The sequence below is a fragment of the Alosa alosa genome, chromosome 1, assembly GCF_017589495.1.
Source record: "Alosa alosa isolate M-15738 ecotype Scorff River chromosome 1, AALO_Geno_1.1, whole genome shotgun sequence".
NCBI classification, from domain to species: Eukaryota; Metazoa; Chordata; class Actinopteri; order Clupeiformes; family Clupeidae; genus Alosa; species Alosa alosa.
The window spans coordinates 31771767-31786886 of record NC_063189.1 but is presented as its reverse complement, the minus strand read 5'-3'; the positions used below and the strand labels follow the sequence as shown (position 1 = coordinate 31786886).

Here is a 15120-nt window from a genome sequence, read left to right as displayed (position 1 = left end):
TAAATTATCTTATTTCAGACAGATTTTTTGTTTGCTGAAGATGTTGAATCTTAGTAAAAATTCCAACCATCTTCATAGCAGACCTAAACCATTAGCGGCCGGTCCTTCCACACACATTGTTCCAGAAGCAGCCGGAGTGGTGTTTTAACAGGTGGGGAGTCTGAGTGAAGCCGCTTAGAGCTACAGTAGTTAGTTTGATTTATTTGATCGTGTGTGGAGGCTCGCGGCGGAGTCTTTCGTTTTATCTTTTGTACGCGGCTCATGTTCTGGCCCCTGCGACGTCGCCCAGGCATGCTGGCCTCTTAAGTCAGGTCGGGCAGCGCGTGCTGTTCTAGTAGACAGTTTTTCCGTTTTGGGAGAGTGGGAAAGAGGCCTTGTGTTCACCGTTAATGACCTAGCACGTTTTTTCCAGACGTGACAGCTCTCCCCTACTCCCCCACCCCGCCAACACAAACAGACGTGCACGCACACACACACACACACACACACACACACACACACACACACACACACACACACACACATTCATATGGTTGCACTCTCTACCCCGAGGAATTTTCCTTCATTTCTCACAGCTGGTTTTCCATGATTGCTATCATCAGTGAAGTCTCTGCTCGCTGCTGTAGTAGTGAAGGAACATATGGGAGTCCTCCCTGCAGCAGCCATGTCCTGGAACTAAACAAACGCTGATGTCCTCAGTGTCACTGACCCTGTGTGTGTGTGTGTGTGTGTATGTGTGTGTGTGTGTGTCTGTGTGTAACTGAAAGAGATAAAATGCATGTGAGAGATGTGTGTGTGTCCAAAAGAAGCATTATGAGTGGTTGTGTGTGTGTCTCAGAGCAGAATGTGTGTGCATGTGTCAGTGTGTGTGTGTGTCAGCTTTGTCCTTGCTGTGGAGTGTTATTAGTGTGTAATAGGGCTGTGATTGACCTCATAAATGTTCTTGCCCATCTAGTAGCCTTGGCTTCATATTGCATAAGTCTTGTGTAATATAGCCAGTTGAATAATGTGTTCCTGTGTATTTATTCCCTGTAGTTGTTTGTGGCAGTCTCTCTTGACATCTGATTATGTGATCATCAGTTTGTATTCCTTTGATTGTTTCTGAAAAGCCATTCATGCCAAATACTACCGAAAGCCATTAGTAATCTTATGACTGTTAAACACAATAAGGGTTCAACACAATAAGAGTTCAACACAATAAGTAGCCCATCTAGTGACACCTGTAGCACGTCACCCTCTGCTATCGCAGTGTTTTGCAGCCAAGAGGGTTTCCTGTGTTTGTCATGTGTCTGTGTTTGTCATTTGTCAGTTGTTTATACGTGCATTGCCCCTGACTTTGCAATTAAGCAAATATCCCTCCATTGTTTACGCTGTACTTTGTTATGCCCTCGTGGTTACGATGGTTCAATAGCTGAAAGACAAAGTTTCCTCGTGAAGTTATGAACACAGTTCTGTCTCTCTCTCTCTTTCTTTGTCTCACATCTTCCACCAACCCCCCTTCTCCCTGTCTCTCCCCCAGGTTAGTTTAGCATATGCCTATGAAACCAAGGATGCTCTTTGTCTTGTTTTGACCATAATGAACGGCGGCGATCTGAAGTTCCATATCTACAACATGGGCAACTCAGGCTTCGACGAGCAGCGTGCCATCTTCTACGCCGCCGAGATCTGCTGTGGCTTGGAGGATCTGCACCGGGAGAGGATTATCTACAGGTGCTTACACGCGTGTGTTTGTGTGTGTGTGTGTGTGTGTGTGTGTGTGTGTGTGAGAGAGAGAGAGAGAGATGGAGAGTTTCATCTGCCAATAATTTACACACTCTTTAAAACAAATGTGTTGTGTTGTTTTTAACACATCTCTATGTCCAGATAGGGACAACACAGTTTGTGTTGTTTCCAAGACATTCGTTTTAAGAGTGTAGTCAGCGATATAACTGTGTCCGTGTGTGGCTCTGCCATTGCTGTAATCAGACTGGTAGTGGACCCATCCCAAATGAGAGCAGCATCTTTTAGTCTTCCCCTCACTAGATTCTCTCTCTCCACTAGCAGTGCTGCATTCTAATGGATAACAGGCTAAAAACAGAACCTTTGCAAAATATACTACTCTTTTAATGATGGTGAACAGTGCAAGAAGGCTATTTTTAGCATGATACAGAGCGGTTGCCTGTATTTATATATGCATATATACCCTGTACTCTCTTGCACATGCGATATTGTACATCAATATGTATGTACACCATCGCCATAGCAGCCAGGCATTCATAGGAGCTGAGCTGGTGGGGCTCTCTGAGTTGTTATCATCTCCTCCTGTGGGTCGTCACAGAAGCTGGGCCTCATATAGTGGCCGTAACATAAACATTTGGGTTCCACGCCTGTTTCTGTGGGGTGGACAAGAGGCTTTACTCCTCTGCGTTTCTCTCTGTCTACTACTTGTTTTCTGGCTCCTTGCAAATGGGGTCTCAGCATATGCATTAACGTATAAACAACTGACTTTTGTGATGGACCCTCTATACTATAGTATGCCCTATGATATCCTTTGGGAAAAAATATTTTGTAGTGTTTGTACTGCTTCAAATTGGGCACTTTAACTTTAACAGTATTAGTGTATATATCAGTGTAACTATATTCTGCAAGTCAATCTTGCGGCCCCTTTTTGTATTTGCACAGGACAGTATTAGGATTTCTAGTGAAATGGACCAATGAAGTGGATGTCTGATCTATTCTTTAAACAAAATAAATCAGACTATGTTGCCTAGAGGCAACACCATAGCATAAAGGGTCGGGTATGGATATGTTTTTGTAGCAACAGTATTGTACTGCTATTCTGCTTTTTATTTGAACAGGATGTTTATGAATGTGAATACACTGAACTCAAATCCTGAAAAGCATTACCAAACTTGGTTTAATTATTATGTTTCTCAATGTGTAGAAATACAGACATTATACAGAAACCAACCAAACTTGTTTTTATTCACCTGCAGAGATTTGAAGCCTGAGAATATCCTACTAGATGACCGTGGTAAGATCTCTATTAATTAAACTTCTAGCAACATATTTTTTCTATAAAATGGCAAAGGCGAGTTTGCGGGATCTATAAAGTAACTCCTTCACCGTATAACATGCACTGCCACAGAGGCCAATAAACAACCAAGCCTACCTAATGGCCTCCTTACACCAAAGAACTTTGACAAGATTTGGGAAAGATTCTTGAAAGATTGGACTCTTTTGAGTAAAGCTTGAAGGGGGGGGCATTAGTTAAAAGACTACAATCTTTCAAGAATCTTTCCCAAATCTTGTCAAAGTTGCTTGGTGTAAGGTGGCCATTAAATTGCACAACAGGACGTGAGACAACAACAATATGCAACTGACTGGTGGCAGTCGCAAACGCGCTGCCTGTTGCACCTGGGATCTGTAAAGGTCCTCCTTCATGGTACACCATGTGCTAGTAGCTTGAATGCCTAACCAAAGGACCGTGTAGGGGAAAAAACACATCAATAACAGAGCAGTCTTTGTGCGCAGTCTTTCGTAATTTAGCAAAACACCTTCCTTCACTGGTGTTTTGCTGAATTAGGCCCACAGCACCCCAAGAAGGCTCCACAATACGTAGTGTCTGTCATCCCTAACCCACCCCATTCTACACGCATTATGGTTTGGGACTAGGGCTGTCAAAATAACTGATTAATTTCGATTAATTAATTTGAGAAAAAATAACTGATTAAAAAAAAAAAAAATAATCAATTATGTTTAATTATTATTAAGTATGACCTTTGACCCCGAGCCATTCTAGTCAGTAACCATTAGACTGTAAAATGAAGGAGAGATAAGAAAATGTGCTGCCTAGATCATTGATTGGAACATTTACTTTTAAAAAACAGCCTGATGTTGATAAAAATAAAGTGTTGATTAAAATAAAGCCCTCTGCAATGTCTGCAGCAAGGAATTTGCATATCACCGGAGTTTGTCAACTCTAAAGTCGCACATCAATGCAAAGAAATAGTGTTGACATTCAAGGGAGTGTTAAATTATTTTCATTGTGTCCCCTGGGTTATATCTGTGGCCTGAAATGCCTGTATGAAAAAAAAACTTCTTCCTGAAGCACTTTTGAATTGATTTCCTCAGCATATTACGTCATATCATAGATTATTATGGCCATTATTTGAACAGTGAAAATAATAATGAAAGAGGTTTTGAACTTTAATGTCACTAATGCTGATTATTCAATGATTCATTTGAATTTAAATATTTAAGATATATTCACAGCAAAAATTATATATGCGATTAATTTAGATTCATTAATCACAGAGTATGTAATTAATTTGATTTTTTTTTTTAATCGATTGACAGCCCTAGTTGGGACATGTTACAAACAGAGACATCAACAAATACTACTCCAGAAAAACACATGTTCACATATTTCTGAGGCAATTCAGGTCATAACATGACCCCAAGTAGCCTGTGAGCATGTCAGTCATAACCATTGCCTTTTCAGCAGCCCTTAGCTCTTTTCAGTGATTGTCCTCCAAATCCCAAATCTAAGTGAAGTGTTCTGGTTGAGTTTGTTTCAAAGCTTCTTACACCTATTTTCACTGGTCTTATGTGTGCTTGCCAGTCTTGTTCCCTCCTTGGTTTTGTAATCAGTTCTGCCCACTTTAACTTTTCCTTTCAAAGGCTTCCTCCATTGCATCTTCAAAGGGAATAGTTAGCTCAACGAAGTAAATGTGCTCACACTCGGAATACAACACTAAAGTAGTCACAACAATACACCATGGAACTAACAGTTGCCTTCCGATATCCACCAGGAGTTTCCAATCCTGTGTTTTGTCCATCTTCCTGTATTGCTTGGATTTGCCTGCTGGCCACTTTTCTGTGCCTCTTGCACAAAATAAATTCCACTGTCCCTGTCACAAACCGGCAGAGTTAACCTCAACTCTCTTATTCTCAAGCAAGCACAGCAGTGATTATAAAACCCGATTAGGTCTCCAGGTGTAGCGGCCCTGGGTTAAACTAGTTTTACAACCGGACAGAATGTGCTTTTAAGAGCGATGGCCCGTACATAGCTTGCAGCTGCCTTCTTCACCAACCCATTAACTGAGGTTCTGTGTTCTGAGTTGGAAGAACATCGTAAGTGGCTCCTATGATGAATAAAGCATACATGGCCCATAGTGTTCTTCAGCTGATCTTCACAACATTCCACTTGTTCATCTGTTGCCCTGGTTTCACTTCAGACACCACTGTCAATTGTCTGGTTTCCTCCTCACGAACAAATGCAGCAGTTGCGACAAATTGGGGCAGTGGTAGTGTAGTGGCTAAGGATTTGGGCTAGCATGCAGTAGCCTGAAAAGTTGTGGATTCCACCGTTGTACCCTTGAGCAAAGCACTTAACCCCGAGTTGCTCTGGGGAGAATGGCCCTTGTAATATGTAACATGTGTAAGTCACTTTGGATAAAAGTGTCTGCTAAATGAATACATGTAAATGTGGTTCCCCTTTGTCTCTTCTCCTCTGCTGTAGCCTTACTATGATTTCCAGTTAGCGCTTATCATTTCTGTGTCAGTAATGTGTCCAGCTCTAATCTGGCTATCCTCACTCTCTCTCTCTCTCTCTCTCTCTCTCTCTCTCTCTCTCTCTCTCTCTCTCTCTCTCTCTCTCTCTCTCTCTCTCGTGTGGTGGTCCTCCTCTCCTGTCCTCTCCTGCTGCAGGGCACATTCGGATCTCTGACCTCGGCCTGGCTGTCCAGATTCCAGAGGCAGAAACGATAAGGGGGAGGGTGGGCACGGTGGGCTACATGGGTAAGCCTTCCTCCAACTCCAACTCCCACACTGAGCAAACAACTCCACTCAACATGGCTGCTAAGCTGTCTATAAAATATGTGCACTGGTTTAATTGAAATAGACATTTAATTTCCTTTCTTGAAAAAAAGACACTTGTAGCTTGCAACATAATTACCATAAACAAATTACTTGACTTGGAATAAGTTGATCTTTGATCATTAGGCCTATTGTAGAATGCTACTCACTGCTATGTGTCAAGTGACAGAAGGCAACAACGTTTTGTACAAAGGAAGGAAGAGATATTTGTGAAGTGATATTTCAAGAAAGCTTTGTAGTGATGTTCGGCTTTTGCATTGCACCACAACATGTAGATGATTTAGCTGAGTGTTGGCCTGTGTATAGGTCGGGTGATCCACTCCTTCACTCCATTAGGGCACTATAGTGAAAACGTCTATGGTGATTATTCACTTCATAGGACACTATAGTGAAAACTTATATGGTGATTATTCACTCACTATACAGTGCACTATATTGTGGATGAGTGAATCTGCGAAAAGCAGGCTTGGTGATTGTTGTCTTTACCAATAGTCCTCCACTGTGCTGACTCTTGACCTTTGACCTTTGGGCAGCCCCAGAGGTGATCCAGAATGAGAGCTACACCTTCAGCCCGGACTGGTGGGGGCTGGGCTGCCTGATCTTCGAGATGATCCAGGGCCAGTCACCGTTCCGTCGCCGCAAGGAGCGGGTGAAGCGCGAGGAGGTGGACCGTCGGGTGCGCGAGGACCAGGAGGAGTACTCGGACAAGTTCTCTGAGGAGGCAAAGGACATTTGCCGAAAGGTGAGGAGGCGGCCTGCCCCAATACAGGGACACATTTCCTGATGCTTTGCTTGTCTGTCTTCACCAAATTGCTGCAATTCTTGCTGTAACTCTTTAAAGGAACACCCCATCCTAAGCTAAAAAGGAGCTAACTGGTCTAACCCATTTTCTGTGAATTATGCTAAGCTAGGCAAACAGTGTCAGACTGGGTTACTACACGCGTAGAGAAGAGAGGGGTATGTATCCTCTTCATCTAACTCTGAGGTAGCTGGCAAATAAGCTGATTTCCCCAAAAGTTGGCATGTTCCTTTAAATATGAAGTGCATTGAGACTACCTGTAGACCCTCACACATGCCTTCCTGAGTTTGATTGTGTTAGCATAGGGCACTCGGGGCCACAGGCACGGTGCAGACCAGAAGCAGAGAAAACGATGGGAAGTCAATGCTATGACCTGTTGGCAGGGAATCTTATCTAGTTTCCCTTCATTGAGAGACTCTTAACATTAGCTCCATCTTTGCGCTGAGTGGACAAAACGTGGTCTAAATGACCTTGGCGTCCCCAAAATAAATGCGGGGTTAGGGTCAACGTTCAACCCCATGTGAAAATGGTAGGAGCCACTTGCTCAGTGCACGGGATTAGAATCGGCCCAAAACATGATCACATGCCAACGAAAACAACATTAAAATCGGCTCTTGAATTGTCAGACCACCAGAGAGCTAAATTTAACTCTGGTTCCCAAAACATATTGTTGTGATAAAACATAGCGACTCTTCTCTTCACAAACAAATGACACGGCAACATACCATGCTCCTCCTCTTTATCAGCGTGCCCTATCTGTGACCTCATCGTTGCTGCAGATGACCATAAAGCAGCCTTTGAAGTAAATAGAGTATCGTTTTGTTTCACTTACAGTATCTCATAATGTGGGTCATAGACAAGCCAAGGGTATCTTACACAACTAGCATACACACACACACACAAAACACATACATACACACACACACAAACAAAACACATACACACACACACCACACACAAAACACATACATACACACACACACAAACAAAACACATACACACACACACACACACACACTCAAATAGAACTGTGTCTGCTTTGTGGAAGCGGAACAAAGAATGCATCAGTGGGAACCATATTTATATTGTCCCCATAATGCAGTAGAGTGGACAAGTCTCATGATCTAATACTCTCTGAGCTAGAGAACGGAAGAACATGACGGTGAAGGCGAAGCCGCAGAGATGGGTTGGAATAGCGCCATTCCCTATTTAGAGACATGTACATGGTGTGAACAGCCAGCATTTGAAAAGAAGAGAAAGTACAAGAACAAACCACAACAGGGCGAGAAAGAGGATGAGCGCAAACTAGCTCAAGTGACCCCTCAACAAGTCCTCTCTGTTAAAGTGACGAGGCAGGGGAGGAGCAGCTGGTTTATGTGATTTTGTGTGTGTGCACGTGTTTGTGCGTGCGTGTGTGTGTGTTTGTAGGGTTTTAGGGGCAATGGCTCCGTACTGTGCTCTGTATAACAACATGGAATATTCTGACCTTGGGTTCAGTGCAACAAAAGCTCCCTCTGGGATGGCCTCTGACTTTGTAGTGATTCTACTGATGATATCCTTTGAATAGAATAAATCCAGAACAAAAGAGCAAAACTGTGTGTGTGTGTGTGTGTGTGTGTGTGAGAGAGAGAGAGAGAGAGTGCATGTACTAGATCTTGGTGTTGTTTCATGTAGAATCTTGTTAAATGATGTTGCAATGATTTTGCAATGATTTAGCAGCAAAGAAGGGGAGATTTCTAGACATTATTGTGGAATCTAGCATAAATTATTTAGTTCTGCCTCACCAAAACTAACTTCTTAAATGCTGTCCCAGAGCCGTGTTGTCATTAATTTGATCTATACTTGGTATGTTTTTTTGGTAGCAAATACTTGATAGTTGTTTGTCCAGGAATGTCTGTTCTATCAACATTATCTGTTTCAGTTTGCAACACTAAAATGTTCACAGTTTTCTGGTAGTTGTTGTTCAATTCAGCCATGGTTGAATCATGGATCAATGGTGACTGCATTATGTGTGAAAGCATATCGCTCCAAATGGTCCCACTAATTTCACTTCCAGTGGCGTGCTCTGATGCTTTAAGCTGTTTCCACGCTTGAAAGCCTTTGGAAGATGACTCTGCTTTGTTGTCCAAATGACATCATCATGCGCAACATCCTGTCTCAGACATCCTCAACAATGGAATGTGAGCCAGCGCGTTCCCTTCCTTGAGAGTTCCCAGAGCTGGAGCGAGTCCTTCATTGCATTCTTGCCAGATTTACAGCTCTGTTAATACTGATGTTGTGTTTAGCACTCCACTGTCTTTCCTGAACCCGATCTCATTAGCTAACCCTTATGAGGTACGGATCTGAGTCTAGCATTAAAAAAATGTCACACATTCCCAGTGTTTCCAAAAATAAATCACTAAATAAAGCACAGAATTTAAGAGGAAAGCCGTGAGGGAGACATATTTAGACCAGTGGTAGTGACACAGCATACTGACAGAGATGGAGTGCAGAGATGCTACTGGAGCACAAATCTGCCAGGCAGGCAGGCAGACCAGTAAGGCTGACTGTAGTTAGCGGGGCCAAGGCGGGTCTGCTGGTCTACGATGAGATTTATACAGCCTCTTAATTGGGAATAGTGAGGGGGTCAGCCCCAAGGAGACCAAGAGCACTGACGCTTACATAAAGCTGTCAGAAGAGAACTGGGATTAGAATCACACCGAGTGCAACTGTATTTTACCTCGAGAGCCACACATTGGAGACTAGCTGTAGCACACTTTCCGTCTCTCGTATGCTTTCACAGGTATGCTCTTTGTTCTCTCTCTCTCACACTCACTCTCTCTCTCACACACACACGGTGTTGTGATTTAAGTTAGTACTAGCTAACTAGCTTTGTCGTTGTTGAGTTGTTGGGTATCATAACATCTGCTCAGCCACAGAGGCCCCTGCAGACAACCAGAAAGCTGTACTCCAACAATGCCCAGCCATGGAAGAAATGAAACTCATTTGCTCATGCATGGTGGTCTCTGCTTCCCACCGTACTTCCTGTTTTGATCACAGTGTGTGTGTGTGTGTGTGTGTGTGTGTGTGTGTGTGTGTTTTCATCGCAGCTGCTTGCAAAGGACCCCAAGGAGCGTCTGGGTTCCCAGGGTGGGGGTGCAACAGAGGTGAAGCAGCATGCCATTTTCAGGAACATCAACTTCAAGAGGCTGGAGGCCAACATACTGGACCCTCCCTTCTGCCCCGACGTGAGTAATCCGCAGTCTCTCTCTCTCTCTCTCTCTCTCTCTCTCTCTCTCTCTGTCTGTCTCTCTCTTAAAGTAACACAATGTAGGAATTCCCCTTTTTTGTCAAATTTCAACACACCCATTTATCACTAAGGGAGAATCTAAATCATCATGAACTGACAAATAGGTTCATGTGCCCGGTCAGACCAACAACAAGCTACATAGTGCAATATGAGGTGTTCTTGGCGCACATTTTTATTGGCAGAGATACAGTTTGCTTATTGTAAGTCTACCTTTCAGGAACATGAACATTATTTTAAGGTTAGAGAACTACATTGTGTTGCTTAAACAAATACCTAGAGTACAAGTTAAACTAAAGGGAAAACATATCCCTATACGCTAGAAACTGTACTCCAACATCCACTAGACATTTGTGGATTGAGTTAGGGATTGAGAATTGCTGCTGTTTTTTTTTTCACAGCCCAGAGCAGTCTATTGCAAGGATGTTCTGGACATTGAACAGTTCTCCACTGTCAAAGGCGTCAACCTTGACCCCACGGACGATGACTTCTATCACAAGTTTGTCACGGGGAGTGTCTCCATCCCCTGGCAGAATGAGGTATTGCACCTGTGGGAGAAAGCAATTGAAATGGGCATGAATCAGGATTGCTCTTGTGTGTGTGTGTGTGTGTGTGTGTGTGTGTGTGTGTGTGTGTGTGTGTGTGTGTGTGTGTGTGTGTGTGTGTGTGTGTGTGCATTCACACACAGAGACACAAGACACTCAAAGAGACATACACACTTTGGTCTATTCGTGCATGCATTTTGATATTTTAAGCTACTGAGCAAATGGCTCAGCAAGTCTTTAAATTATAGGATGTAGCATGGGAATTTGATCTTAAGTGTTGATTTGATGAAAGTGTATTTGCAAACAAACTGTGTGTGTGTGTGCGCACGCACCTTTGTTTTCATACATGTTTTTGTGTTCATACATAATTTTCATTGTGTGTGTCTGACAGATGATTGAGATGGAATGCTTCAAAGAGATCAACGTGTATGAAACCGATGGTGTCCTGTGCTCGGACCTGGATGTGAACAGGCCCAACCCGCCGCCGAAGCGAGGCTTCTTCTACCGCCTGTTTAGAAGAGAGGCAAGTGCTAGCGCCACATCGGCCACCGTGCGTGGGGGAGGGGGTTAAGGTATCTCTCCTTCTGCCTCTCTTCCTTAGCCATCACCTCCTCACTGACATCCGCTCACTCACTGCTGTGTGTGTGTGTGTGTGTCGCCATGGTGAAGACACCCCATAATCTGCTTATTTGCCCGTTTACATTGTACTAACCTTTCTCCTTCCTGGAGGTTTTTTGGCTCAGTGCTCTTCACCAGTTAGTCTCATGCGCTGGCTCTCATCAGGCACAGTTCAGTGGCCATTCCATTCCACAGCAGTCTCCCGTGAGGATCACGTGGGCAACATCGTCATTTTTCTCCCCTTTCGATAATCGCCTCCTTTCATTCTCACCTCATCTTTGCCTATTTTTTTTGTATGTTCTTGTTCTCGTCCAATATTGTTCACTAACTTGAGTCTGTCCCTGCACGGTGTTTGTGTGTGTGTCTGTCCGAGCTGTGTGTTGAACAGCAGCATCTGTTTTGCTGTGTGCTTTGGGCGTGTTTTGCGGGGGACAACCAGCTGCCCCTCCCTGACGGTCTGTCTTTCGGCCCACAGGTGTGTTTTAAGAGCAGCTACAGTGAAGAGGACGAGGAGCCCTCACGTCTTTAAACCACTCCTTTGCCCTAGCTCCACCCCCATTGGTCAGCTGCCAGTCAGAAAGCAGATCTTACAAACTCCATGAATGTTAAACTAACTGTATTTATGAATTGTAACAAAAGTGTATTATAATTAAAGAAAAAAGTATGAGTTTAAAGATTTTGTACATTTGTACTTGAATTATGTCTAGATGTATATTTTCACTAAAGGTTGTATTGTACAAAAAGCCATATAAGTACCACTTGAATGCATACATAGCATTGTTTTCTTTTATCATTTTGGAATGAGTATGAACATGTGTATTTAAGGAGATTTTTTTTTTTAATGAAGCACAGTATGGTATTCATTAACTTTTTTTTTTATTTCCAAGGTAGCATCTGGCCTTTTGTTTGTATGGTCTTTTCTGTCTGTACTGCTTTTAGTTCATGTATAGTTTTTCTTCTGACATTTGCCTGCACCAAGCTGCAAATTGATTTGCCAATTAAGCCTGAATGGGTCAGATGTAACATGTTATAAATGCCCAATTAAGGCAAATGCATTTTAAGGGAGTAAATGCATTTTCCCTGCTACATTCTTGTTGGTCATTGAGTTAGTATTTGGTCATCTTGGTCAAAGAGCTGTTTTAAGTAGACGTTTATTGCAAGCAACAAAATATTGAATGATTCAATTGTCTTTTTTTTCTTCGCCAACTCTTTTTTTTTTTTTTTTTTAATCTAATCTTGCCTCATTATAACATTCATTTCCATTTGTAGGAAGCACAGGAGACTTGTCTGTTTAGACATACCCCATGTTACTGTGGAGGTGTATGACTGTAGAGATAACATCAGTTTTCAAGGACCATTCTAGTAGTTCAGATTAGGAAAAGAAAAGCATAATAAGTATCGGAGAGGGAGGAGTGTAATGCTGCATGGCTGGCAAATGTATAATCAGATGCAAGGTCAATGCACGCAATTTGACACCCATGCTCATTGCAGACATATAACTATAGTCCATGGACACTGTGCAGAGAGTCATTGGGTTGTGTCTATCCTCTTGAAATATTTGATGATCCTCTTCAATTTAACATTCCAAATATCCACAGATATGCTAAAGGGTACTTACGACGAGTGTCTTTTCTGTATGTGCGTGTGCTAGTTCAGAAACTGACTCAAGAATGTTCATGCCTTAAACTAAAAGCTGGAGATCCGTTACTGAGTAGATCTCCTCTGCGCGTATTCTCTCTTACGCTGGAAAAGAGCGAGATCGTTTAGCTTATTTACAGGTCATTGTGCATCGATTGTTGTCATTGTGCATGATATAGATATTAGGTAGTCGAGTTGAAATTTTATATTCTGTCTTGAGACCTCATCCTACATATTAGCCAAAAACGCGTGCTATGCACACCTAGTCACACAACATGTCTGGACTACCTTTTATAAATGTTTATGGGTCTTTTTTTAAAGTGCTGTTGCTTCCCTACCCCTCCATGAGAGGCTGATGAATTTCATGACTGAGAGAGGTCTTTGGGAAAGCCATTTGACCCTGTTATACTCACAATCCCCATCAAAGCTACAGTACACTGAGGCTAGGTTTGACTTTACATTCCCTGTACATTCCCTTAGAATATCCTTCACCGTTTTTTTTTTTTTTTTTTTTTTTTAAATGTATAGCCTGTTTCAGATCAGGGTCGGTCTCTTAGTCGTACCTGCTAGACAAACCTCTGCCTGGTCCCTCATAGCCCTTCTTCCTCCAGTTCCTTTGCCTTCTGTCCTTTTCCTACTGATCCAGTTGTGTAATATGGGTGTTGTGGGATAAAGGCCTGTGAGTGAGTTCACTTACTACATATTCACCATGAGAGATGCTGAGAGACTCGTATACCGGACACAAACTAATCTGAAAAGCTAAATTTGCCTTCTCTTTGGACTTGTAGAAGACAGGAAACGTGAGCTTGTAATCACAATTGTGTTTTTTTTTTCAATGGCTTATGCTCAAGTAAATCTACCATCCCGATGCCCGACTATTCATATTTGTTAAGTGGTTGAAATGTAAGTAGAAGGGGGAATTGTTGAAGCTTCTTCTTGAGCAGGACCTGATGCTGACTTAGTTATCACTCACGAGCATGACAGCGCACACAAATGCTTACATTACTTGGATTAAACTTTTGTTTTTCCTTTTGAAAAGTCTATGTAATATAATTTTAATGCTGTGAAAAATCAGAGACATTTATAACTTTTTTTTTTCTTTCTCTAGTTTAATCGTGTGCATGTCGTACTGTATTAATGTCATCCAACTTGGGGATGGCCCGGCCTCTTGCAGTGGGGCTCTCCGGCTACCCTGCTTGTAAATAAACCCTGGGTTAATGACAGAGACAGTTGTTCTGGAGTAAGCTGTTGAAAAGTGTGTGAAAGTTCTCGTGTCATTGAGGATGCACGTCTTCTCCCTTGGAGTCACCGCTGGACTCCAACTAAGTCCCATTCAAACACCATATGTGCATTGGGACCTGTGAAGATCTCTACGTGCTTTCACAATGTTCATGGAAGATTTTGCTTATGAGAGGGGCACTGTGTGATGAGGGGAAATGTATGTGTGTGTGTGTGTGTGTGTGTGTGTGTGTGTGTATAAAAATATAAATAAAATAAAAAACAACAAAAATACCAACTTCATGTGAACTTCACAAAGAAACACAATTGAGCTTTAAGATCCAACCATTGTGGTGTAGAGCATTCCATATTTACACCTATTTAGTACTTAATGCTGCTCTATAGCTGCTCGCTGCTTCCCCAACTGTTGTCTGCAGGGTGGCCTGACTCACCTGTCAATCATTACTCTGCTTCCATTGTTACATCATTCAGAATGCTGTAGTGAAGACACATCTCTGTCCTTCCTTCTAGTTAAGCTCACAAGCATTGCATTACAAACATGAGAATAATTCTCAGGTTTTTTTTTATGTTCCTTTTCAATCGCTTCCATCAAAGTCTAATGTATCATCAAAGGGAATAATATCATCACTGTTTATAAGAACACATTAAAGTTTAGCCTTTGACATATGTGCCAATTATCAGCTTCTGTATATTCCTCATATCCTTTTTTCCCTTCCAACAAATTACATCAGCTTATTCTTATGTCCCCACACTTTGTCAGCAAGGAAGTCTGGCTTTATACCTGTTTGAATGTGTGCACAAAGTGTATTTTAATGTCTGTTAAAATAATGAAGATGATGATAATAAAAAAGGTGAATTTATCAAGCATGTATTGGTTGTACAATTCAGGTTCCTTGTCTGTAAACAGTTATCCGGGGCCAACATTTCAGAATTGTTGGTTGATATACCCATATCTACACAAGGAGAGCAGTTGGATTTTTATTTTGTAGTTGTACAGTAATGTCTCAACCACTGCAGTCAATGTAATTCTTGTTCTATCACTGGGTGTTGTACCATATCTGACATTTGTAATTATTAAATAATACACTGCCGTTTGTATAAAAGGAAAACAAGAACACTGTGTCTTTATTTCCTGT

The 15120-nt window shown here is 42.2% G+C and overlaps 1 protein-coding gene across 2 annotated transcripts in view; it reads left to right on the top strand.

Annotated features, from left to right (window-relative positions):
- The window catches only part of grk4 (G protein-coupled receptor kinase 4), a 52638-nt gene extending 37785 nt beyond the window's left edge, over positions 1-14853 (top strand). The window contains exons 9-16 of one of the 2 annotated variants that reach the window (XM_048243768.1): positions 1520-1710; positions 2976-3013; positions 5692-5781; positions 6393-6601; positions 9748-9885; positions 10346-10483; positions 10881-11061; positions 11583-14853. In XM_048243768.1, the coding sequence (XP_048099725.1) occupies positions 1520-1710; positions 2976-3013; positions 5692-5781; positions 6393-6601; positions 9748-9885; positions 10346-10483; positions 10881-11060 (984 nt within the window). In that variant the 3' untranslated portion in view covers position 11061; positions 11583-14853. The remainder of the gene's footprint in view (positions 1-1519; positions 1711-2975; positions 3014-5691; positions 5782-6392; positions 6602-9747; positions 9886-10345; positions 10484-10880; positions 11062-11582) is intronic. The other variant, XM_048243759.1, reaches the window with a different exon arrangement.
- The last annotated feature ends 267 nt before the right edge of the window (positions 14854-15120 follow it).